This window comes from Lemur catta, chromosome 23 (genome assembly GCF_020740605.2).
Source record: "Lemur catta isolate mLemCat1 chromosome 23, mLemCat1.pri, whole genome shotgun sequence".
Taxonomy (NCBI): Eukaryota; Metazoa; Chordata; class Mammalia; order Primates; family Lemuridae; genus Lemur; species Lemur catta.
Window position 1 is genome coordinate 17,808,294 of NC_059150.1, and position 26,740 is coordinate 17,835,033.

The window sequence follows — 26,740 nt, forward strand, 5'->3', positions numbered from 1 at the left end:
TGGTCCCACAAATGCAGGGGACTTGAGGGTGATATGCACGTTTGTGAACAGTCTGAGATTACTGTTTAGCTCCCCCCATCACGCCACTGGCTGATCGGAAGCTTGTGACTGTCTGTCACTCCCAGGTCTTTCACTGTACCTATGCACAGCTGCCACTGTCCTTTACTTTTGTACTTTTTTCACTGTTGTCATCCAAGCTATTGATACATGTTGAAATGGACAGAAATAATGACAGAACTCAGAGGCACAACCCAAGAGGCCTCCCTGCGGGTTGAGATTGTAACATAATAACATTAATGGCTAATGTTTGCTGCCTTTATATCCATGTGTCTGTCCATCTGTCTTTCTAATCAATCCATCACTGGCCTTCTGAGATGATTGCTAGCTTTATCATTATCTTGCTGACGAGGAAGCGGAACCACAGAGAGGTTAAATGAGTTGCTCAAGGTCACACAGGCTCTAAATAGCAAAGTCAGTATTGGAATTCAGTCCCTCATTCACTGGTTGGTGCAGAAACTCACCCCATGGTGCTCCCTACCTATGTGGCAGTGAAGCGTAAGAGAGTTTGTCAAGGGCTGGTGCTGAAATCCAGGGATACCGTCTCTCTAGCGTTTCCCTGATCTCTTCGTCCAGTAACCCTGTTTAAAAAAAAAAAAAAAAAGAAGAAACAAGGTGAGCTTGGCTCTGTTTATTCTAAGAAATCTCGTGCTAATTCCTGCTAATAAGAAACAATGGCGATAGTGATAGTAACAGTCCGTACATTTGCTGAGCCCTCGCCGCGCCGGGCGCTGAGCTAAGCTCGTCCCATGCGTTGCTGGATCATCGTGCTTTCTCGTGCCCACAGACCACGTACTGATGTGCGGCTGAATTCTTCTGGGATTGACGGTGAGCTCATTGGTTATCATTCTAGACTCTTATTTTTGGAAATCAAGACATTTGCTTGGATTTCTAAGGGCTCTGTTTTTATCCCCAGCTTCTCACAAGCTGCCGGTTTGGCTGTTCTCTCAGTGCTTCCCAGCTAGCGTTGAACTTGCGAGCTGGAGGCCAGGTCCAAGTCTGGCTCTACTATGGCTTTTTCTTGATGAGACCAACAGCAGATCACTCAGCCTTCATGAGCATCAGTCTCCTCATCTTGCAAATGGGGACAATGATCCCGATGCAGAATATTTCTAGGGATGCTGAGTTGCTCACATGGGAGAATGTTTATGTGAAAGTGCTTCTCCAGACTTCAGCGTTGCAGACCTATTTGATGCATTATTGTTATTTAAAATGGCCAGTGTCTCTTCCTTTCATTATCTCCTGTCTGAGTTTCACTGTTCACGGAAGCTATCCTACCCTTTTTAGTTATTTTTCATATTTACAAGACACTCAAAGGTAGGGCTGAATGTTGGTCACTAGACCCAGAAAGGGGGACCCACCAGCTCTTCCCCATTGAGTTGTGCTTTGGGTGGAAGCAATGACATTGCAGACTCAAGAAGGGAAGAGGTGTCCTTTTAGAGTTCTCTCATCCAGAGCGAAGCTTCCCTGCCTGCCCCCTGTCAGCAGAAATCCTTAAAGGAGCAGGCCACGTGGATCCTGGGTGGAGGGGGCTGTGTACCTTGACTTCCATTTTCTTCTCTTTCCGTTTCCCCCAGCCTCAGCAGCCTAATCTGGTGCCACTGGCAGTTTCTGCTAATGTCACTGTGAAAGAGAGAGGGCTGTGTACAGAGAACAACCAGCTTGTCCCCCGTGTGGCACCAGCAGTCCCATTTTCTCATTGGGAAAACCAAGGTGCAAAGAAATGGGGTCAGGACTTACGTGGTGCATGCAGCCAGCAGAGCCGGGAGCGACCCTCTTTCATTCCTGGACTTGGCTCTTCGAAAATGGGGTCCACTAGATTGTAGGCGCTAAGAGGCAGGAAATATATAATGTGTTTGTGAGCATGTGTGCATGCAGGAAGGAATGAAGGAGTAAGTGAAGGGGAGAATTCTTTTCCTCTTGGACCGTGACTCCTGCCGGTCTGAAGAACACACGGCCTTTCTTAAGCTTGGTGAAGAGGAAGCCTAGAAAGAAATCAGAAAAGCTCCTTCAGTCCTTACTCTTTAAACCCTGTCTAAAGGCGCGAAATGTTCTAAAACTGATAGAAACATGAGCCTAGACTAGAGAATGATTTTGGAGCGACCAATGTGTGCTTAGCCCTCCAGCTACTGTTCCCAACTTTGTTGTTCCAATGATGGTGATTACGTGTCCTCCTTCACCTGAGGGTGAAGCCACAGGGAAGGACACGACAGCTGTAAGGACCCAGGAGGGATTCTGGCTTCACGTATGTTTCTACACGAGAGCAGTCCAGGGCGTCTTTCCACTGAGAGTCTGGCAGCGTGGCACGGACACCCTTGTCCCTCTGGGGAGGAAGGGACGCAGTACACCTTGATGAGGGGTTTACACTGAATGCTCTGACCCCAGGACAATCAATTCTCATATATTTTATTGCAAGGTATTCGGGAAAAGTACTCTTGCCTCCTGTGGTCTCCACGATAGTCCCCTGTAAAAAGAGGATATAAATAAGAAAGCAAAACTTCAGGCTCCCTTCACAACCACAGTAGCCCTGAACTGCTGAAGGGGACGCGGAGAGGGGCCTGTGGGAGGAGGCAGAGCAGGCTGCCCATCCGCCCCAGACACGGGTCCCCGGAGGCCCCGGCACTGGTCTTTGGCTGTGATGGCACCAGGACCTTCTCCCCCGAGGAAGGGCCACTCCTTTCTCTACTGCGTTTGCTTGTAGTGTGCATGGCCTCGGGCCACATTTTGGGGCTGGTGGCAGAAGTCAGGGCAGGGGGCACCGTGGTCATATCGGGGTAGCAAAGCGCTGAAGCTCCCGGTTCTGAGCGGCTCGGGTTCCTCACTACTAGGGTAAAGACAAAATGTGTTCCATGCCGCGGCTGCTGCTGTTGCAAAGAGGTGCAAAAGAGGGGTTGGGAAGGAGAACCAGGAAAATTTGTTAGCTCACAGCCTTTCTTAGAGTTCACACGGAATTTTTAGTTACCCCCCCCATTTCTTCTTTTCAAGTGTGCCAGAGAAGGTGCGGTCAGCAGGGAAGAGCGTCAGGCGCGGGCACAGGGAGCTGAGCCCCGCCCCTCCGTGCCCCTCCTGGGCGCCGGGACAAGGGGCTTTGGTGGGGTCTAGGGGGTGTTTGGGTGTCACCTCCGGGAGCACGTGGGATCAGCATTCCCACTGCTTCCCTCCCTGTCCCCCTGGGAGCTGGACGGCTCAGCCTGCCGGTCCCCAGTAGGACTTTCCTGACAGTGCCATGCGAAGCACCCAGTTATGAGGTCGCTTAGATGGGCACAGAGAAGAGCAGGTGACAGACATGAGGGGGTCAGTGGAAAGGGCTGCTGAAGAGGCCTCTGCGTGTTACCTGGGAGCACCTCCTGGTTTCTCTGTGGAGCCTTAGTTTTCCCTCTAGAAAATGACACAGCAAGTCTAACCCTACCACGATCACCCTTTGCCATCTGGTGACCGCCTCCATTCTTTCTGACAGCTTCAGACATTGTAACAATCCCTGTGCTGGCAGCCTTGTGGAGCAGGCACATTCTGTTGGCACGCCGAGTGCTCCAGGGAGACCAAGAAAATGAACTTCGCCTTCACCCAAGTTCAGAACCTCGTGCCCCACACCAGGGCTGTGACGTAGCCTCCAACTTGCTTTGCTGCCTTGGCCTGGTGTCTGTCCCCTCCCTGTCCACTCTATGCCACGGCTGGGCGACCCTCCTAAAGCATAGCTTTCCTCACGTGATCCCCTGGTTGAATGCCATCCGTGGTCCCCATTGGCATGACAGGAGGGGGCAGAGCTGGCTCGGCAGCACTTTGGGGGGTGTGTTGCGAAAGTGAGATCTCTGCCCAAAGGGGTCATAGCCTCTGGGCCTGCTGCGACCAGGGTTCAGGGTCCCGAACGAGATTCCGACTGCCCCACTTGTGAACCCGGTCCTGGCCAGACAGGCTCTGCAGTGTTTTGGCAATTGGCACTACCTTTGAAGAGCAGAAAGGAGTGGTTCCAGATAAAATTGTCCAGAATAACTCGGGTTTAGTCTAAAGAGTGGGTTACAGGGAAATGAAAGAGGAAATAAACATGTCCGCCTGGAGAAGAGAAGAATTCTGGGAGCAGGTGACACTTGTCTTGGAACACTTGAAGGACGGTGTTGAAGCTACACTTGAGAGACGTTTACTCTTTGTGGCCCCGAGTGCAAGGCCGGGCCGCCCACCACCGCAGCAGTGCATACAGAGGCTGGGTTGCACTCAGCCCAGGGACGCTGTATAGTGTCTTGGAGTTTGGGCTTGATGTTTTTCAGGATCATTTCCAACGTGAAGTTTATCTGTTGACTCTTTCCTGTAACATACATTTATTGAGCACCTACTATGTGCCAAGTACCTTACTCCATATTATGCTAGAAATACGGCACAGGCATTGCCCTCAGAGAACTTAGTCTAGCAGGGAAAAATAGGTAAGAAAACTGAATTATAAGAGAAGATTGAGGAAAAGGGTGGTTTGGGAAGGCTTCCCGAGGGAGGTGCATGCTGAACAGAGACTGTCAAGGAGGAGCAGGTATTAGAGAAGCAGGTTTATACCCAGCCAGGGCAAGGTGCCTGCAAAAGCACTGAAAGGTGGGAGTGTGGCACTTGTAGGAAACTGTAATGAGTTCCGGTGACTGGAGGGTGGCATGGGGCAGGTGTGGTAAGAGGCTAGAAGACTAGGTGGAGGCCAGATCATGGCATCATTCTAGAGTATGTTCATCTTTTTTTTTTTTTTTTGAGACAGAGTCTCACTCTGTTGCCCTGGCTAGACTGTCGTGGCATCAGCCTTGTTCACAGCAACCTCAAACTCCTGGGCTCAAGCGATCCTCCTGCCTCAGCCTCCCGAGTAGCTGGGACTATAGGCATGCACCACCATGCCTGGCTAATTTTTCTATATATATTTTTAGCTGTCCATATAATTTATTTCTATATTTAATAGAGACGGGGTCTTGCTCTTGCTCAGGTTGGACTCAAACTCCTGAGCTCAAACGATCCGCCCGCCTCGGCCTCCCAGAGTGCTAGGATTACAGGTGTGAGCCACCGTGCCCGGCACATGGCATCATTCTAAAGCTAGTATGGAGGCATTGGAGGATCTAAAATGGGAAACCACGTGTCAGATTTGAATTTGAGAAAGTTCGCTCCATTAATGGAGTGGAGACAAGGTTCTAGGAGGAGAGGGCAGGGAGGCAGAGAGAAACCAGTAGGTGTTCTTGTGAAAAATTATGCGGATGTTGGCAGTGGGGATAGAGAAATGGAGATATTAACAGAGACAGAGCTACAGGAGTTACCGTAAGACAGTCTCTCGAGAAAGACAGAAGAGGTAACATTTGCCTTGAGACCTAAGCAACGAGAAGCAGAGAGCCATGTGAAGATGTGGGACTAGGAGAGTCCAAATGGAAGGACTAGTGAAGCCCTAGAAGCAAAAATAAGTCTGGAATATTCAGGAAACAGGAGGCTGTTGTGGCTGGATCGCAGGGAGCAGAGGAGGTAGCGGAGGGAATGGGTGAGAGGGGGAGGCAGGTTCCATATGACACAGGCCTTGATCACGGCGAGGTGTGGGTGCTGTCCCCTCCCAGGTGCGATGGGACGCTAGATCGCTGTAAGCAAGTTGGTCTGATGTACACTCTAGAAAGTCCACTGCCCTGTGTGAGGAGGGCCATGCGCGGGCTGTGTGCAGGCCAGAGACCCTGTAGGGGGCTACTGCAGAGTGGACCTGCCCAGGGGGGTGTGGTATTGGATATGCAAGGGGAGAGGTCTGTTCTAGACATAAATAAAGGCCGGGAGACGCTTGCATCCAAGCGATCCTTGGAAGCTTGGTGTCCATGAGACCATGTAGGGTGAGTGTGTGGAGTGAAAATAAAAGGGGAGAGAGGCATGTGTGAACTTAGGAAACACGGGTTTGAAGGGGAGTGGAGGAAGAGGAGTAGCCAGCAGGGAAAAGGGTAACTCAGGAGGAATTTCAAAGAGAGGGCACCAAACACTACAGAATTATAAGGTGCTACAATATGAATATCAGCAAATACCTATTGAATTTGGGGACCTGCAGGCCACGACACCCTTTGAGAGTCATTTGCATGGGGTGCTGAGGGCAGCAGCCTGGTGGCAGTGGCTGAGCAGGTGTGCACCAGCTTCCGAAGCTGGACAGGGAAGTGAGGAGGGTGGAGAGGACACCCTGGGACACAGGGGAGAGCTAGGGGTTGAGGAAACCAGGACAGGGGCCTCGGCACAGTGGGGCGGGGGCGTGGGATCCAGCGCACCAGACCCGGGGCTCCTCTGCACCCGAGGAAGAACACCACCCACTCCTTCTAGTGGACACCATAGTCTGCAATCAGTCTTAGAAGGTGTTTACTGTTTTCAGGAAAGAGCCAATGTTGATTAGAGACTTCTTTCTGTATTTGTTGAACTTCAGTCATATTTAAAATTCATCCATCAAAACCTGTACTATAGCTCTTGATGAGAATGTAAACTCTCAGTTCAGCGGCGCTCCTGGGCAGGGTCACAGGAGTGGCTTTTGTGAAGACCATATGAGTTAGCATCGCCACCTTCAGAAGCTTAGGGAGATGCTGCAAGAAAACTTGCCTTTAAAAAAAATTAGTTTTTCTGCTTATAGAAGAAAAACAATCTGGAGAGTCCAGATAAGCATAATGAAAACACAGATAACCTGTAGTCCTACCACCTAAAGATAATCACTATTACCATTTTGCTGTATTTCTTCTAGTCTCTTTTTCTTTTTTATGCATTTCACACTGTTGAATTTATATTGTAGATACAATATTTTCACTTAAAATTATACTGCTTTTCTTCTTAAGAGTATGTGAAGCCTTATTCCATGTTATTAAAAGTTCTGTAGAAATAGCATTTAAAAAGCTGTGTAATATTCCACCGAGTGCACTATACTGTACTTAACTATTCCTCCATTATTAAAACTCTAAGGACTCTCTGTGGAAAACCAGATGAAGGTTCCTCAAAAAATTAAACATAGGATTACCATGTCATTCAGCAGTTCTGCTTCTGGGTGTATACCCCAAGGAAGTGAAAGTGGGGGGTTGAACAGATTTACATACCCATGTTCATAGGGGCATTAGTCACAATATCCAAAAGGTGGAAGCAACCCAAGCATCTCTTGATGGCTGGTTGGATGAATAAACAAAATGTGGTCTACACACATGATGGAATAGTACTCAGCCTTGAAAAGGAAGGAAATCCTGATACATGCTACAACATGGATAGACCTTGAAAACATTCTGCTAAGTGAAATAAGCCAGGCAAAAAAGGACAAACATTCATTCCATTTATGTTGGGTACTTGTCTTTGTCAGATTCATAGAGACAGAAATTAGAAGATGGTTGGCAGGGGCTGGCGGGAGGGGAGAGCTCTTGTTTAGTGGTGCAGAGTTGCAGCTGGGGGAGATGAACAAGTTCTGGGGATCGATGGTGAAAATGCTTGTACAACCATGTGAACGTACTTAATGCCACAGTACTGCACACTAAAAAATAGTTTGACGTGGTAAATTTTATGTTTTATGTATTTTAGTACAATTAAAAAAACAACTAAGGATTGTGATCTTTTCTGAAGTTAGATTTAGTAGGGTATAATTTACATACAGTAAAATCCATGCTTTTTAGCTATACAACTCTATGTGTTTTAAAAAAATGTATACAATTGGCTAGCTACTACCATAATCAAGATGTCGAATATTTCTATCACCCCAAGAGGTCCCTCAAGCCCCTTTCTGATGGGGATGAAAAATAGCACATGTAGAAACTATTTTGGAAACAGTTTGGCAGCTACTTACAGTTACACATACACTTAACCATTTGGCCCAGCAATCAATAATTAAGTTAATTCCCCCCATCCCCAGTGCCTAGTAACTATGACTTGTTCTTACCGTTTCGCCTTTTCTAGAATGTCATACAAATGGAAGGAGAGGGCATGTCACCTTTTGATTCTGGCTTCCTGCACTCAGCACGATGCCTTCGAGATTCATCCATGTTGTTAAATATTCCAACAGTTCATTTCTTTTTATTGCGGCCTGGTATTCAGTTGTACAGATGTGTCAGAATCTGTGTATTTACCAGCTGAGGAACATTTGGGTTGCTTTCAATTTGGGGCAATTATGGATGTAGCTGTGATAAATTAACTATTCATTGCTGGGTCAAATGGTTAAGTGTATGTGTAACTCTATAAGGAGCTGCCAAACTGTTTTCCAAAATAGTTTTTGAATGTGCTATTTTTCATCCCCATCAGAAATATATGAGGGTTCCAGTTGCTCCACATGCTTGCCAGCATTCGGTATTGTCAGGCTTTTTATTGTTTTGTTTTGTTTTTGTTTTAGCTTCTAATAGGGGTGCAGTAATAACAATTGTGGTTTTGATTTGTATTTCCTTAACAGTTAATAATGTTGCATCTTGTCATATCCTTGTTTGACCTCCACATCTTTCCTTGATGATGTGACTGTTTACTTCTTTTGGCCATTTTTAAATTGGGTTGTTTGTTTAATTATAGTAGTGAGTGATTTTTAATTTTTTTTTTACCATTATAGATAATGTTTCTATGAACAATATCGTATGTAACAATTTGTCCTCATTTTGGAGTATGTACTTACAGTAAATTCCTAAAACTACTGGATCAAAGAGATTGAATGTCTTCAATATACTTATATATTCATTGTCCAACAGCTTTGCAAAACGGTTGCACCAATTTACTGTCTTGCTAGTGGTGGCAATTTGATAGGCAGAACAGGTAACCGTGTTGTCTTAATTTGAATTTTTTCCATTCATTGGAACTTTTTCCTATAATTATTAAAAATAGTCTATGTTTCTCCTTTTGTGAATTGTCTACACCTTTTTTGATATGAGATTGATACAGAAATCTGGCATGGTTCTACCTATACAGGGTCAGCTCTAGAGTGTGTGAAGCCCAGGGTCAGGGTCGGCAGTTTACAGTATTTTCATTTTTTCATAAAATATTAACTTGGTCTCAGCCTGGGTTCTTTTATGCTCAGAGGGCCTGAGCTAATTTGCATAGCTGACAAGGCAAAAATAACTTCAGAGCTGAAGACAAAGATCATTGCCCTCCAGTTAAACTTGGACAGTGGTACCAGCACATGTACGAGGGGCAGCGTTCTCTTTGTCTGGGCTCCGTGATTTATAAATGCACCGTATTGCTCCTTATAATTACAGAGAGGTGTTCTTTTTCATTCTTCTCTGAGAAAATGGCCGTGCCACTTAGTTTCCGCGTTGGGAGAGTAACCTCTTGATTGCTCCAACAACTCAGCATTTTATTATTTACAATGAAAGTGTAATTGAAACCACTTACTTTGTTTGTGACTGCATATCTCTATCAGATAAATCTGGGAAACACACAGTTCCTGTATATAGGCACAATTCTTTTTAATTATTAAAATTGCTTATATTTTATTGTATTCCAAATAGATGGTATGAGATGCCATATGACTCAGAAGTACTAGAATGAATTTTGGTTTAATGACTCTAAGAAGTGAAAAGCATTTTGTTTTCTCTGACAAATACCCTAGTTTATTTTGGAGCTTTATAGATAGTCGATACTTTATAAGAGCTGTATGGCTGCCTCTTCATCAAACACTGTAATTGTAGGTTTGCCTTCTATGCAAGTATGGGAGATTGTCTGGGTATTTTTTTTTAATACTTGTCACACTAGAAGGCGGGTGGCATGTGCTTGTCATGTGGATCAATCTCTCAGGAGTTGTAGGCAGAACTAGGAAAGTAGAACAATGGACAAATGTATTTTTTCTAAAATTTATGGATGTATGATTTATCTGAAAGAGTCATCGATTTGAGAAGGTTTTATAAACTAAAACAGATTCTTTTAAGCCAGTTGTTTCTCAGACTGTCAAACAAGAAAAAAAGCCTCTGACACTCCACAGCACTATGGAAAGGTAGAGTTTTGTTTTGTTTTGTTTTTGAGACAGAGTCTCACTCTGTTGCCCGGGCTAGAGTGAGTGCCGTGGCGTCAGCCTAGCTCACAGCAACCTCAAACTCCTGGGCTTAAGCGATCCTCCTGCCTCAGCCTCCCGAGTAGCTGGGACTACAGGCATGCACCACCATGCCCGGCTAATTTTTTCTATATATATTTTTAGTTGTCCAGATAATTTTTATTTCTATTTTTAGTAGAGATGGGGTCTTGCTCAGGCTGGTCTCGAACTCCTGACCTCGAGTGATCCACCCGCCTCGGCCTCCCAGAGGGCTAGGATTACAGGCGTGAGCCACCGCGCCCGGCCAGAAAGGTAGAGTTTTAATACTTAGGTTTTTCTTTTCCTCTGACTTTGAAGGATGCCTTTGGTCAACTTTGCACCCAGTGTTAACACACTCATCAGTGTTTCATGTTTTGGGAAGAGGACTCTGGCTCTCTCAAGGATCATGAATGAGTATAATTTTTAAGACTTTCAGAAGCTAATGAGGGAGCATTGTTTCATTATCTTAGAAATTAAGCCACTTGCTAAGATGACTTCAAGAAAAAAGATTGCACATTCTCTAATTGGTATATTGACTCCATGCCAGGGGAATAGTTGTGAGTTTTTCCTTGTTTTTCATGTACAGGCACAGGTCAGAGAGATTGTGGGTTTGATTTCAGACCATCACAATGAAGTGAATATTCCAATAAAGCGAGTCACGTGAATTTTTGGGTCCTAGTGCCCATAAAAGTTATATTGACACTATACTATAGTCTGTTAAGTGTACAAAACCATTTTGTATGAGAAAACAATGTACATGTCTTAATTAAAAAAATGCTTTATTGCTAAAAAATGTTCACGATCATTCTAAACCTTCGGCGAGTTGTAATCCTGCTGGTGGAGAGTCTCGCCTCGACCTTGACGGCGGCTGACTGATCAGGGTATGGTTGCTGAAGGCGGAGGTGGCTGTGGAAATTTATGAAAATAAGACAACAATGAGGTTTGCCTCCTCTATTGACTCTCCCTTTCATGAAAGAATTCTCTGGAGCCTGCAATGATGTTTGATAGCATTTTATCCACAGAACATCTTTCAAAATCGGAATCAGTCTTCTCAAACCCTCCTGCTGCTTTATCAACTAATTTTATATAGTATTCTAAATCCTTTGTTGTCATTTTGACAATATTCGCAGCATCTTCAGCAGGAGTAGTTTCCATCTTAGTAAACTGCTTATCCATCAGAAGCAGCTCCTCATCCGTTAAAAGTTTTATAAGATTGCAGCAATTTAGTCACATACTCAGTTTCCACTTCTGATTCTGGTTTTCTATTTCCACTCCATCTGTAGCTATTTCCTCCACGAAGTCTTGAACCCCTCAAGGTCATCCATGAGAGCTGGAACCAGTTTCTTCCAAACTTCTGTTGAGTTTGGTATTTTAACCTCCTCCTATGAATCACTAATGTTCTTAATGGCATCTAGAGTGATGACTCCTTTCCAGAAGGTTTTCTATTTATTTTGCCTAGATATATCCGAGGAATTGCTGTCTATAGTAGCTCTACTCTTACAAAATGTATTGCTTAAATAATAAGACTTGAAAGTCAAAATTACTGCTTAATCCATGGGCTGCAGAATTGATGTTGTGTTAGCAGGCATGAAAACAACATCAATCTCCTTGCATTAAATATATCTCCAAGGTCTTTGGGTGACTAGGTACATTGTCAGCGAGCCGTGATATTTGGAAAGGAATCTTTTTTTCTGATCAGTAGGTCTCAGCAGTGGGCTTAAAACATTCAGTAAACCATGCTATAAACAGATGTGTGGGCATCCAGCCTTCATTGTTCCACTTATCAAGCACAGGCAGAGTAGATTTAGCATAATTTTTAAGGGCCTTAGAATTGCTGGAATAGTGAGTGGGAATTGGCTTCAGCTCAGTCATCAGCTGCATTAACCCCTAACAAGAGAGTCAGCCTGTACTTTGAGTCTTGGAAACCAGGAATTGACTTCTCCTCTCTAGCTATGAAAGTCCTAGATGGCATCTTCTTCCAATATAAGGCTGTTTCATCTACACTGAAAATCTGTTGTTTTGTGTAGCCACTGTGATCAGTTTTCTTAGCTAAAGCTTCTGGATAACTTGCTACAGCTTCTATATCAGCACTTGCTGCTCCACCTTGCACTTTTATGTTATGGAGATGGCTTCTTTCCTTGACCTATTAACCAACCTCTGCCAGCTTCCAGCTTTTCTTCTGCAGTTTCTCCACTTCTCTCAGCCTTCAGAGAATTGAAGAGAGTTAGAGCCTCACTTTGGATTAGGCTTTGTCTTGAGGGAATATTGTGGTTGGGTTGATCTTCTGTCCGGACCCCTAACACTTTCTCTGTATCAACAATAAGGCTTTCTTTTTAATATCCTTCAAGAACTCTTCCTTTGTATCCATAAGCTGGCTGATTTTCAACACGCCTTCCTCACCAACCTTAATCATTTCCAGCTTTTGATTTTACGTGAGAGATGTGCAACTCTTCCTTTCACTTGAACTCTTAGAGGCCACTGTAGGGTTATTAACTGGCCTAATTTGTTGTGCCAATATTGTTGTGTCTCAGGGAATAGGAAGGCTCTAGTAGAGAAAGAGAGACAGGGGAAAGGCCAGTTGGTGGGGCAGTGAAGACACACACAGCATTTATTAAGTTTGCTATCTCATGTGGGCACAATTCATGGTACCCCGAAACAATGACAATGGTAACATCATAGATCATTGATCACAGGTCACCATAACAGATATAATAGTAATGAAAACAATTGAAATATTATGACCAAAGTGTGATGCAGAGACACCAAATGAGCATGTGCTTTTAGAAAAATAGTTCAGGTAGACTTGCTGAATGCAGGGTTGCCATAAATCCACAGTTTGTAAAATAACATAGTATCTATGAAGTGCAGTAAAGCAAAGCCCAGTAACATGAGGCTTGCTGGCATCTCTCTTAGCTTTTGTGGGTCTGGCGATGCCTGTTCTATCAACCTTCACTTTGGTTTTTTATCTCTATGGTATTATCTAGGTAGAACAGGTGAGTGGATTATTGTGAGTGACAGAAACTGAACTTGGACTAGGTGGAGCAAGGCGGGGCGTCTCAGGGAAGGGATGTCTTGCAGAACCACCACGCTGCAGAAAGCATCCAGAGATGGTTGCGTCCCAGGAACTGCAGGAGCAGGGCTGGGCTCTGGAAGAATTCCTTCCTTCTTTCACCCCCTCTCACCTCTGTGGGGTCGGCTGGATTCCTCCCTCTCACTGCAGCAAGCTTTCTTCTGTGTGAGAAAACATGGATGGCAACAGCTCTTGTGCCTTTTATTTCCTGGCTTCAGCTGCTTCAGAAGAAATCACCCAAACCCTATTGGTCCTAAGTCCAGACATGCCAGGGAAGGAACTTCCTGCCCCCGATCCCGTTAACTGTAGCCAGTGATGCCATGTCATAACATTGTCATTTTTGGAAAGATCTGTAGGTATGAAGTGTTGTTGTTGGAGGAAGAGGAGTCACCGGCCATGTAAACACGGGGCAGCCAGTCTGCATGGGCAGTGTTGAGTGACACATCTCGTCTCTGGACTCTGACACTGGTTCATTAGTGTATTCTTGCGGCAAGGCCAGTGGATAATTAGCTGGATTATTTTGCTCGGCTGGGCTCTGCTCTATCCCCGATGAGCCATCTCACGGCTGCTTGTTCCTGGTCCTTAGGAGGACCTGGGGAGAGACAGTGTGTGGGTGGTGGATCAACAGAAGTCCCTCACCAATACTAGGAAAACAACCCAAAGAACATGTATTTATGTTAGTGAGTTCTTATAATGTGGGATTTCCCTCTCCAGCAATTCTCCTTTTTTGCCAACTCTCTGTAGCACACTTTTGGTAACATTCATATGATACTGTAATCATAGGACACCATAAGGCTCTGCAGAGAGGCAGCTCTGTGGTTGTCCTAGAGAAAGCGTTTGTCAGATATACGTGCCTTTGGGATGTATTCCTAGCTGTTAGCCATTATCTTTTGTAGCTACTGAAGTCACTCCAATTTTGGAATCTAACTTTCTGGGTTTGAGTCTCAGTTGACCATTTACTTTCTCAGTGACCATGGGCTGGCCAGTTTCTCTCTCTGAGCCTTAATTCTCAAACTTATAAAATGGAGATAGGGGTACCTGTACGGAACAGGACTATGTAAACTGTGAAACAACAGTGAGGTTATTTTTATTTTCATCATCATCATGTGGGCTTGAATGACAGCTACAGAGTTTCTCCCCATCTCTTAGCATTTCTCCTTGCTGTATCTGAGTGAATAATCAAGGGCTTTCTCAGGAAAGAGAAAGAAACCCTGGACTTTTGATAGGAACTAGACCTTTATTCTATTCTACTGAAGTTAAGGAAACAACACCCTTCTTTGTGCATTTCTGTATTCTTCTTCTGGCATCGTTTGGGGAAACTCTTTTGGATTAAGGCTTCCTTTGGAGACAAGTTGGGGTCAAGCTTTATGCACTCCCTGGGAGGTGTTTAACAAAGAAGGCAGAAAGAGTGTGTATTTCCTCCCGGTGTGGCTAGGGGCCAGTTGTAAAACACATGCCATTGCCTTTAATCAGGCTATGAAGCCTTGCTCAGTTTGAAGGAGTTGCTATCTGAGAAGGTGTCCTGCAGTGGTGGTTCTCAACTAGGGGTCAATTTTGCCCCCAGAGGACATTTGATAATGTCTGGAGACATTTTTGGTTGTCATAACTGGGGGTGGGGGGAGGACTTGGCAGGAGGGATTGCTACTAGTGTCTAGCAGTTAGGGACCAGGGATGCTACTAAATATTCTGCCATGCATAGGAGAGCTCCCCACAACCAAGAATTGTCTGTGCCCAGATGTCAATACAACCTGTTCTTGGTGTGATGGTTAGATTGTTGAGCTTTCTTTTGGTGGGAAAAGACAGAGAGGATTTTTAGGCCATGATTTTTCTTCTCATCAAAAGTCATATTTTGGATCCACTTCATAACCACTAAGATTCTTCTGAAATTTAATTGAGAACCCAATTTTAAATTCCAGAAGGGGTTGCCTTACTGTGTCCAATACAGAACCAGGTGTTCCTTTCTAGAAATGGCATAGATCTTCTCCATGGGAAAGGGCAAGTTGACCCTATCCTTCTTTCCTTCCTCCCAAGGAATATTAAGGCATCTTGAGTATCATTTATTTTCTGTGGTCTTAGAAGAAAGTCCATGCCCCAATTTGTCCATAAGTTACTTCAGAGCCATAAATGTTGAATAATATACACCACTAAGCCAACAAACAAGCAAACAAACAAACACTGAAACCACCAAACAAATCAAACAAACAAAAACAAACCGGAAACAGATAATTTTGAAGTTAGTGTGTATGTGCGTATATATGTGTGTGTGTGTGTGAGAGAGATCTCTTTGAGACTGCCCATTCTGGAGGGCAGCTAGATGTCATTGCTACTTCAGGTATAATAAGAGGTAACAGGTTTTCTTCTAGAATGCAGTTCTTGGAAAAGCGTAGCAAAACCTTTGAAGACAAACTATTTCATCATTCTGGGAAAATACCAAGAAGCTCATGGTGCTATTAAGGCAGCCATTCATCTTGGTCCATCTTGTCCTCTTTAGAACAGCCTCCTTAGAGAGAATGTGAGTAATGTGTATTGGCTGGTCTCTACACCTGGGGTTTACAAACTATGGCTCAACCCCATTAGCAGTCAATGAAATGATTTCATTTTCAATGAAATCAATCTAGTGTTGGTTGCAACCAGCAGTAAGCATAAAAGAGGAAGAATTGAAGAGAAAACATGAGTATATCACACATAGGAGGAGTAAGTGTTGTTTTATGAAACATTATATAATTTTATATATGCATATATATATGGCTTGTGATGTAAAATATATTTCTTACTATAGTTTATGATCAAAAAGGATGATTTGAAAATCATGCTTTATATGCTTTGTTCTAGAACATAGGTTAAGAGAAGCCCCAAAGTGTATTTTTCCTTGTAGTTCAGTGGCCTGAGTTTCATTTCCTGCTACCTGCTCACTCCTAAACCAGTCACTGCCCAGGACAATGGATGACTTCCTTAGATGAGTCCGTTTCTCATCACCCTTTCTCCAGATGCCCAGCCTCCCCGGCAGCACCAGCCCCAGGAGGGGCCTGTGGGGGTGGGAGGTGGTATCAATTCTGGCACAGAGCCCAGGGTAAACACCCAGTGATGGCAACTGGGGCTGGGGCTTGGGGAAAAGGAGAGGGATGAATGGTGAAATCAAGGAAATTCTTTTGATCTCAGGGAAGTAGTGTAGTTAACCTGATGTTCCATCACCAAATTTAAGCTTGGAGTTCTTTGAACACTGCAGGACTCGGTCCAGACCCCTAACACAGCCGATAGTCTTACTTTCCCAGTCTCTCTAGACTCTTCATTTTCCACTCTGTCCTGGTTCACTTGGGTCCAGCCACACCAGCCTTGTTTCAGTTTTTCCAATATGCCAATCTCCTTGCTGTCACCAGGCCCCTGTGCGTGCCTTTTCCTGCATCTGGGATGCTCTTCCCACATTGTTTCCTGCTTCATCTTGGAGCAATATGCTACTTCCGCAATGAGGCTTCTTTCCCTGACCTTCCACCTACTGTAACTGTGATCTGTTCAATGTCTGTCTCTTTCGTTAAGTTCCATGAGGACAGCCACCATTGCCACCTTGTCCTCTGTCGTAAGGCCAGTGCTGTCACACGACGTATGCTCAGTAGGCATCAGCCGGTTGTAGCCTGAGTCCTGGGCTCTGGGATGGAGCCAAGCCTGAGGGTATCCAAGGGCCCCAGCATCGTGGGGATGGGGAGGAAGAGGCAGCTTGCAGAGGCTGGGAACTGGGCTGGGCCTGACATCTGTTTTCCCTCTCCCAGACTCATCCTCCTCCCTCAGATATATTTTGGTCAAGTTGATTTTTTTCTTTTTTTTTTGGCTTGTCTCTATGTGAACAATTTAATACAGAGGGACTTTTTAAAAATAAAATGAAGTAAAGTCTCCAGAAATTGATTCCCAAATCAAATCACATTTTCAGTAATTTTATTTAAAAGAAATGGAGAGCAAAACATTATGTTTAATTCAGCAGATTTTTGGTAGCTCATAATTATTTACACATGTGTTAAACCTCCCTCGGTTTGGATATCCAATTAGTAGGTGCCATGGGCTCAGTCTCAGCTCCACGGATGCGTCTGTGGGTGGGTCCTGCCAGCCTGCTCCAGGGGGAACGTGTTGACACCCGCTTATCCTTGAGGCAAGGGCATTTCTTGAGCACCACTGTTGTGTATTTCTTGGGAAGGGGCCACAGTAGATGGAGATGGGAAAGGCAGTTTCTGCAATCAAGGAGTCGGCTTTGAGCTGAGTTATGGAAAAACGCAACTAATTATCATTAACAATCAAACTTCTGTTCTAAGATATAAGAACAGTACATAACGGGGAGTTAAATGCTGAGCTGCTCTCTGGACGTGAAGTTGAAGGGGAGATTGGTGTGAGCTGCAGGAGGATAGCACCATCGGGCAGGCTTTGGCTCACAGGGTCTTAGAGCCCAAGGTCGGGGCTGTCTGAGAGGTCCCTCCATCCGACCACGTCATTTTATAGAAAAGGAAACTGATATATTCTTTCTCTTCTTCCTTTGCAACACCTGTTAATTAAGTGCTTTCTATGAGTCAGGCTGTAGTAGACAGTTTTATTTTTAGTTCTCCTTTGTCCAACTTCTCCAGGGGCCCCCGATCTCCCCCTCGGGAGAATCTTTTACTGTGTGTGCTTCTGTTGAGGGTCTTAGCAATGGGGGATTTGGGTGAAGGGGGACATGTGACTTAAGCTTGACCACATGCCTTTTCCCCATGACTCTTGACACTATGACATTAGGACAGTTGATGTTTATATCCATAGCAACCTCCACACTGGCCTAAAGCTCAGATTTCCTGGCATCTCTGACCTTTGCCAATTGTATCAGTTGCCTATGGCTGCCGTAACACATTATCGCAAATTTGGTGGCTTGAAGCAACACATGTTTATTTTCTTACAGGTCTGGAAGTCAGAAGCCTAAAGTAGCTTACTGCTCCAAAATCAAGGCATCAACAAAGCTGGGCTTCTCCTTTCTCCTCCGCTGAGGCTCTAGGAGAGAATTCATTTCTTTGCCCTTCCCAGCTTTTATAGAGCTGCACTTCCGTGTTTCGTTCTCGGGCCCTTCCTCCACCTTCAAAGCCAGCCAGCAGAGCATCTTGCTTCTGTCCTCACATTGTCGTCCTCTCTCTCTCTGCTCAAATCTTCCTCTGCCTTCCTCTAACAGGGCACTCATGGTTGCATTTAGGGCCCATCTGGGTACTCCAGGGTCATCTCTCCACCCCAGGATCCCTAATCACCACCGTGTCAGGTAACATTCACAGTTTCCTCAAATTGGGACCTGGATATCCTCAACACTCCACGATTCCTGCTTCCCTGCCTGGTCTTCCAACATCCCTTCAATTCTTTGAGCTCCTGATCAGTATGCCTTTTTTTTTTTTTTACAGTGGTGATGGTTGATTTGTAGTTTAAGACAGTTAAAATTTGTTTCTCTTCCATATGACCAGGAAGGTACATGGTAAGTCAGCACTTATGTGAAGAATTTTACATGTATTACTGTTTTTAATCCTTACGTCAACCCTCTTAGGAAGGCGCTATCCCCATTTTGCAGATAGGAAAACTGTGGCTCACAATGGCAATTGCATGAAGCCAGTCAGCTGGTATAGGTGATGGAACTGGGATTTGAACTTGACTTATCCCTTTCTCAGAATCCTAGTTCAATTATCTTTTGATTGTAGGTCTTTTCCAAGGAGGGGGTCAAATGTCATCTGGGCCCTGAGGTCTGAATCCTATTATTTAGGCAGAAAAGGGGCATTCCGGGCCTGATGGGTGCTGGAGAGCGAGAAATGACTCCAAGAGATGCTTTACAGGAAGGACATAACAGGCTTTGGTGTCTCTTTGGAGGTAAAGTGGAGGAGAGAGGAAAGAACTGAGCACATATGGAATGGTTTTGAGTGGACACAACAACTTATTTGTGTGGACTCCCCGTGGGAATGATATCCTGACTCAGCTCTGTTGGGAATTGAACTTGAACTAGGTCCCTTCCTGGCTCCTCATGGCCTCCTCATCACAGGGCTGGTTAAATACCTGACACCCCTGGCTAGTGTTAATCAGCCTTTTCTCACAAATGCTAATGAACAGCCTGCCTGTCAGAAGTTATTAACAATGTTCTCTCTTGGTGTTTGTACGGGTGGAGGCAAACAGGTCATTTCTGGAGTTCAGGACCAATCCTGGGCCAATGCTAAAAGACTCGGCTTGGGTCTCTTCTCAGAAGGGAACTTGCAAATTTGTTTAGGGCTGGAACAAACAGCTAAGAGGGGAGCTCTTTACCTGGTCGTTTCTGGTCACCACCTCAGTATGGTTGCCAAATTTAGCAAATAAACACAGGACGTCCAGTTCAATTTGAATTTCAGATTTCAAGTAAACCATGAATATCCCGTGCATTATACAAATATTGCACTAAAAATTATTTGTTGTTTAGCTGAAATTCAAATTTACCTGGGCATCCTGTATTTATCAGCAGCCCTACACCTATGCCTGCTGCTTCAGGGTATTTTCAGCCACAGACAGACGTGGACAGTGGAGTGTGGCCATGAAAAAGAGACTGCAGACCTGGATCGACAAGAAGGCTAAGAACAAACCCCAAGGTCAAAAGGAAGAGGAATGCTGTGTTGAAGAATTCCTTGGGTGACTGATTCGGGGAGGGATGATTTGGTCCCCATGGCCCAGAGCATCCCTTGTGTCTTCTGTTCGGTGCCACTGCAGTGTGGCCACAACGGGGAGGACTTGTGCCACATCATCAGGGTCATATCTGCCTCCATCCTGTCCTTACCTGCTGACAACTGAAGGCAAAAATATGCGAGGTAGGGCTGAGTTCTGGCATCCAGCAGGAAACAGTTATTGAACTTGACCGTGTGAGGAAGAGCGTGGTGTCTGCCGGTGGCAGGCAGAGGTCTGAGTGTGCTCTCCGGCTGTCCTCTGCTGTGGGGTGAAGTAGGAATTAAGTGCATGTACGGAGCTTCCCACTAGGCTCTGTGCTGATGGTGACGAAAGAAATGGGAAACAGCCTCTGTGGCTGAAGAGCACAGGTGTATGTCTCTTGCAACAGTGGAGAGCTTGGGCTTTTATGAACCCCAAACTGAAGTTATCCTCCATGGCCTCACTCTGATTTTGTGGTGTGTGTGTCTCTCCATGCGTGGATGTAGAGATAGTGCAGCAATAATGAGCTGCCAGGAAGCTGTTTTTGTAGTCATTAGGATAGATGTAAGGAACCTTGCCCTCTGCTGGACTTGAGAGTGATCAGCGGCAAATCTGTGGCACTTGGTGGCTTGTGGCCTTAGAATGAAGGGAATCAAGTTCACTGACCCATTTGGGGACCAAAACCGTGACCTTGGTATTTTTAGCAACACACTGGACTAAGAAACAGTGGACTTGACCAGCGCGGGGAAAGCATCTCACGGTGTAATGGCAGGGTGGGAAGAGGATTGGCTTTGACATCAGAAGAGAACTGACGTTAACTCCTGGTCTTGCCATTTATTAGCAATTTAATTTTTTCTGAGCCTTGGTTTCCTCTTCTATGAAATGGAGACAATGGCAATTTGGGGATATTTTTGAAGATTTAATGAGATAACGTTTGAAGATGCCAGCAGATAGTAAGCACTGTGCATTTGTCCCTGCAGTGTTTCCCATTCTCGTAGCACTTTGTAAACACCTCTGTTAGTGCTTCCTGGTGCCTTATAATTATTTCTTTTATGTGTCTGTCTCCTTGCACTAGGCTGGGGGCCAAGGGCCATTTCCTGCTGTTCACTTTCCCCCCAGCGTCCTTCCTAGGGCCTGGTACATATAAGGCATGCAGTTTTACGGAGCTGTTTATACTTCAACACTTTGGTTTTGGTGGGAGGCAAGTTTTTAACTTTCAAATCTTCTTCCTTCCCTCTTTCTCTCTAACTCTCCTACTGAGGACTGGACAGATCCTGCCTGTGGGATCTGCTTGAGAGCAGGAGTCTTAGAAGTATATTAGAAGATCCTCATTAGACCCTAAATGTTTGAGGCTAGATTCCCAGTACCTCCCGATGTACTCAAACACACATCTGTTTGAGTAGCATCTTTGCTTCCCTGCTCTTCTCATTACCAAGATCTAGGATTTCTGCGGTCGTTCTCTCCTTTTGATCTTTGCTTCAACAGATTCATTAATTTCCTCAGTGCAGTTCAAGTTCAATCCATCAGGCATCTGCGGAGCTCCTCCAACTCGGCAGACGCTGGGCTAGGTTTGGGGGTGTAGAGATGAGTACGGCATCACCTCCGTTAGAGGCGTTTCAGGTCTAGTGGGAAAGACGGATGAGAACAAGTTTCTCTAGGATGTGGTTAGGGCAGCGAGGGAGGTGGGCTCGTTGTGGGAGCACAGAGCAGGGCTCTTTCCGATTATCTTTTTCCCTCTATGAATCCCATTGTTCCTGCTTCTAACTGGTGGACAGGGGAGCCAAGCTGTAATTCCTGCCCGCAAGGGCTATTTGGACAGTGGCAGTTAGACAGCAGCCAGTGGCTGCCGTGCGTCAAGTCAAGGCCCACTTGTCACTCTCCTCCACTGGAGGAAAGAACATTCTGAGGGCCAAGAGCGCACGAGGCCACAGGCTGCATGGCCCTGCTGCAGCGGGGCAGGACTTGGGTGAACCTGGGGACGGGTGGGCTCAGCCAGGGGCCGCACTTGGTACAAACACGGGCAAAGCTCGAGGCTGGCAGAGCGAGGCCCCTGCAACCAATACTGTGATTTTGCTTCTGTGGCTCAAGTCAGCTTTACGTTTGTTCTCTTTCCCATACGAGCTTTCCTAGTTGTCTCTGACATTTGCTTCTCCACCAGTTTTTATTTCTTATTCCTTTCTTATTTATATTCCCACTTTTTTTTTTACCACTCCCTGTCCTATCATCTCCTTCTTCTTTCCCTCTACCATTTTTTTTTGTTTCTCTCTACATGTGAGCCTTTTTCGCCTTTTAATCTTGTCTTTCTGCCTCTACCTCCACATTTTGAAACATACCTGTCCAACTCAGGGTTGGGGAGGAAATTTTCATTCCCAACAGCCCTTTGTATGATATGAAAGAGCATCTTACGTGTATGTGGGTGTCCAGGGAAACAGAACTGCAGTCTCTGAACAGGGTAGGCTCTGCACGCTGTGCTGGTGATGCCAGTGGAAGGAGGGCCCTACCCGGGCAGCACAGGGGACCCAGTGCTGTGACCTCGCCTTTGTTCGACAAAATAGCAGATTCGGGATCCTGTTTACTGCTGTTCTCTGTCACCGCAGCTGTCCTTGACGTTTTTTTAAATCTCTTTCCTCTTTCCTAATTTTTTTTCTAATTCTGTTGTATTTTTCAGTGCCATTTTCCATGTTTCTCCTTGCTCTTTTTTTCCCTTAGTTTTTCCCTACTTATTAGAAATTATATCACCTCCTCCATATTTTTTCTTTCTTTGGTCTTGGAAGGTAGAGTCAAAAACAGTGTAGAAGACTCTGCTCCCCGAAGTCCCTCCTTCCAGATGGAAGTTTGGGTAGGGAGAGGTGCGGATGCCTTGGAACGCCTGTCCAGCTTCCGAGACTCTGTGTGAGAGTGGTATTTCTTTCTGTTCTTATTCTGAGGTAGTGTAGACATTGAATTATAGAATCTTAAAGTTGAAAGAAATCTCTACTGGTCATTTAAATAAACTTCAACCAGTTTAGGAACCCTCTTTACTTCCTGATGATAATTCTATACTCTAGTCCTGAATACTTTTGATGCTGGGAAGTGTCCTACCAACGAAAGCACTGCTTGTTCCATAGTTACTGCTCAAGATCGTGTTGTCCTGAATCTGCATTATTCACGCCTTCCTGGGGCCCTGCAGCCTAAACCTCTGATACAGTTCTCTTTCAGGTAGTGGAGACATGTCAAATATTGAAGGCACTTCAGCTACCTTCTTTCATACTTGAAATATTTCAGAGAGGCCCCACCAAAAATAATTCAATGAAATAAACCATTCTTGCCATCCTTTGACCAGACAGAAAACCCATTTTTCTGAATGACTCCTTTCCCAATGGTTCTGGGTAGCTGAGATTGTTCTGGAAAGGTTGTGAGGGAGGAACTTTCCTTCTTCACAGAAAGAAGAATAAAATTAGAAAGTATTATTAATGTTTGTGTTAGCCACAAAGTCTGTTGTGTACATTACAATTTACAGAATATGCTTAATATTTAATACCGTGTCATTTTGTTTTTGTAATGAGGCCAGGTTACCCCCCTCATTTCATAGATAAGAAAGTTGAAGCTTGTAGAGGTTGAGTGACTTGGGTCAAGTCATCCAGTTCTCAAGTGAGGAGTCAGGACTTAAACCCAGGTGTTCTGACGCTTAGTCTTTTGCTGTGTCTTTCCTAAGTACGTATGTGTCCTTGTCTCTCCAAAGTCCCTGCAATGTCATGAGAGTCTATGAAATAAATTGTCTCCTCAAGACAAGATACTTGGTCTACACAATCTAATAGGATTCTTACAAATTTTTGTTTTTTTTTGTGTGTGCTTCTGGGTATGGCTTTGGAAGGTGGAAAAATGGAAGCAAAGAAACTCAATCCAGTCACAGGGTGGTTTTGGGTAATTATCAAAATACTGATACTACATGAAGACGACTGAAGTTATTCCCCAATTATTAATATAAGCTTTAGCGTAATTGATTTGTTTGGTAAAAATTCGAAGTGTCAAGGTGAAGAGTGAGTTACTGCTTCACTGCACTTAATCCAGAGAAATTTCCTGAGGGAGATAGGAGACAGGGGAATCTAAGAAAATTTTGAAATAAAAAATTGAGGGCCTGGTAGGTTGGAAAGAGGGGAAGGAATTTGGCAAGGGACAGAGAGGAGAGTAAGGGACAAGGTTTGGGGACAGGAGTGGGACAGATGCTGGGGACCTTGTGTTTCACTTATAATTTGGAACTAGGATTCTGGTATGATGATAAGTTGTCCTTCTTTGCAAAGTGAAACCCAGATGGCTAAATTTAATTCCACTCGGAACCACTGGTGATTCACCCAAGCTCAGGTGCGCCCACATACAGCTGGCGTCAGCCTTGTGTGCTTTCCAGGCGGATCCTGCTTCAGCCCGGCTTCCCTCACGGAGCAGGAGGGGAAAGCCAGCCTGTGTGCTAACCTTGACCTTCTGTGTCTCTCTGCAGCATCCTGGCCACTGCAGGAACCCACTTCAACACTCACGTGGACCTGAGGACCCTCCGGGCTGTGCGTGTCCTGAGGCCCTTGAAGCTCGTGTCAGGGATACCTAGTGAGCATCCGCCTTTCTTCTTTCTGCTCTGCAAATAACTTTATTGATGTGTCCTCGGCTAGATTGGGATAAACAAGAAGCAATTCCTCTTGGGAGGAAGGCCCAGTGTTAATAAATAGTGGAGATGCAGCAACCTGGCATAACATTTCATTTTAAAATTTAACCGTTTTTCAGATCAGATTTAAAACATAACGTAAGAACTTTATAGAAAATTTAGAAAGTAAAGAAAACAACAAAAAAGAAAATAAGGCCACGTCTATAATCCTAGCACTTTGGGAGGTTGAGGTGGGAGGATCACTTGAGCTCAGGAGTTTGAGACCAACCTGAACAAGAGCAAGACCCTATTTCTACAAACAAATAGAAAAATTAGCCAGGCATGGTGGTGCATGTCTGTAGTCCCAGCCACTTGGGAGGCTGAGGAAGGAGGATTGATTGAGGCCAGAAGTTGGAGGTTGCAGTGAGCTGTGATAATGCCACTGCACTCTAGCCTGGACAACAGAGCAAGACCCTGTCTCCAAAAACAAACAAACAAAAAAAAAAAAAACAAAAAAGAAGAAGAAAAGGAAAGAAAAAGTACTCTTTATCTTACCACTCAGAAATAACATTTGTTAGCATATTAATGTCTTTTATTCATTTTCCTGTGCATTTTAATATAATTGGAATCATTATATATATGTAGTTTTGCATCCTGAAATAAGTATTTTATTTTTCTAACATTAATAATTCTTATATGTGTCCTGATTTATTTAGCCATTTTTATGTTGGTAGACAACACAAATAATAAAAATAGGTTACTTCCAGGTTTTTTTTCCCCAACTATAACTGTGCTGCAACAAACATCTTTTTACTTAAATCTTTATTCAAGTCTCTATGTTCTTAGGCTAGAATCCTACAAATACCATGTCTGGGTCAAAGGATGCGGCATTTTCTGAACTGTGGTTGTACTAATTGTGCTCCCCCAACACTGGCTGGGAGAACTGGATCTGAGATGGAGTGACAGTGAACATGAGCTTTTTCCCTGTTCTTGTAGGATGTAGAGCCTATCAGGACTAGGCCCAATTTCCTTTAGGAAAGGGCACTTTCTACTAAATCTAATCTGTCACAGGAATCCAGAAGACAACATAGATGGAACCAGTGAGGAAGGGCAGCAGGCATGGGAATGGGCAGGGAGTGGTGAGGAGGAGGAGGGACTGATCCCTGGGGGAAGAGGGGACGGCAACCTTTGGCTTGACTTGTCCTGGTTATCTCTTTGTGGATTATCTTTATCAGCTCAGGACCACCGGTTCTTTCCCCTCAAAGGCCAGCCCTTCTCCTCCTAGGACAGGGTAAACTGAGTCTGCCTTACCCGATGGCGCTGGGCGAGGACTCCCTTGGCCATTCTCTGTCCTTCCTTCTAGGCCTGCAGATTGTGCTGAAGTCCATCATGAAGGCCATGGTGCCTCTGCTGCAGATCGGCCTCCTGCTCTTCTTTGCCATCCTGATGTTTGCTATCATCGGGTTGGAGTTCTACAGCGGAAAGTTGCACCGCGCATGCTTCATGAACAATTCAGGTAGGGCCGTTCTTTTGCGTTTTCTCCTTTCCCCCCTTCTTCCCTCCTCTGGTCACTGGGGTGATTTCCAGACATTTGAGGGCTGGTTGGAAAAGTGTGTCCCAACCCTGGAATTAGAATCAGAAACTTCCTACTAAGCAGCCTTTTGAGGCACAACCACGCAAGACTAAAGATCTCCACTTGACACTGATTATTGCAAAGCAAATAACCCCTTGGGTAGTTGGAAGATTTTGAATAGCTGGTCTCAGCTCCCCCATCCCATGGTGGAGGGCTGTCAGAATACATTTCAGAAGCCAGCTGTCTGAATATATACCCTTTGTACAATGGCCTGTTTGGCCCACAGGCCAGTGAGACCCAGGAGTCCAGAGCGAGACATGGGTCCATCCAGACCTATGGAGACATTCTCCATCCATGCTCCTCCTCACGATCGTCCTTGCCCCCTGTTCTGACCCATGCAAGGTGCGGAAAACCTGAGGGAGCTCTGAGCTCGGCTTGGCAAGTGAGCTCAGGAGAATGCTGGGGTACATGAACCCCAAATTCTCCTCTCTTTGTATCTTATTTGTTTTTTTCAAGTTGGGTAGAGTACCCTAGGAGGAAAAGGGTTGGGGGACAGGCTGGAGAATCCCATAGAGGCACCATGTTTTTATGAAAAGGATCCTCGAAGAACACCTTGCACTTTGGATTTCTATGTTTTAGTTTTACATTTTATTCAAGACCAGGAATCTATGCTGGAAAAACAAGGAGCTCGTTACAGACTAAAGGGGCTGTAGTTTATAAATGTCCCTAAGAAACCCAGGAAGAACTCAGGATTTATCTTACAGCCTGAAGTTAGGAAACTTGACTTTGCCTTCACCTCCAAGC

General features: G+C 45.0%; 1 protein-coding gene across 3 annotated transcripts in view; it reads left to right on the plus strand.

Annotated features, from left to right (window-relative positions):
• The window catches only part of CACNA1E (calcium voltage-gated channel subunit alpha1 E), a 312,817-nt gene that overhangs the window by 68,656 nt on the left and 217,421 nt on the right, over positions 1-26,740 (plus strand). For all 3 annotated transcript variants that reach the window (XM_045536358.1, XM_045536356.1, XM_045536357.1), the window contains exons 4-5: positions 24,226-24,329; positions 25,727-25,879. In XM_045536358.1, coding sequence (XP_045392314.1) covers positions 24,226-24,329; positions 25,727-25,879 — 257 coding nt within the window. The remainder of the gene's footprint in view (positions 1-24,225; positions 24,330-25,726; positions 25,880-26,740) is intronic.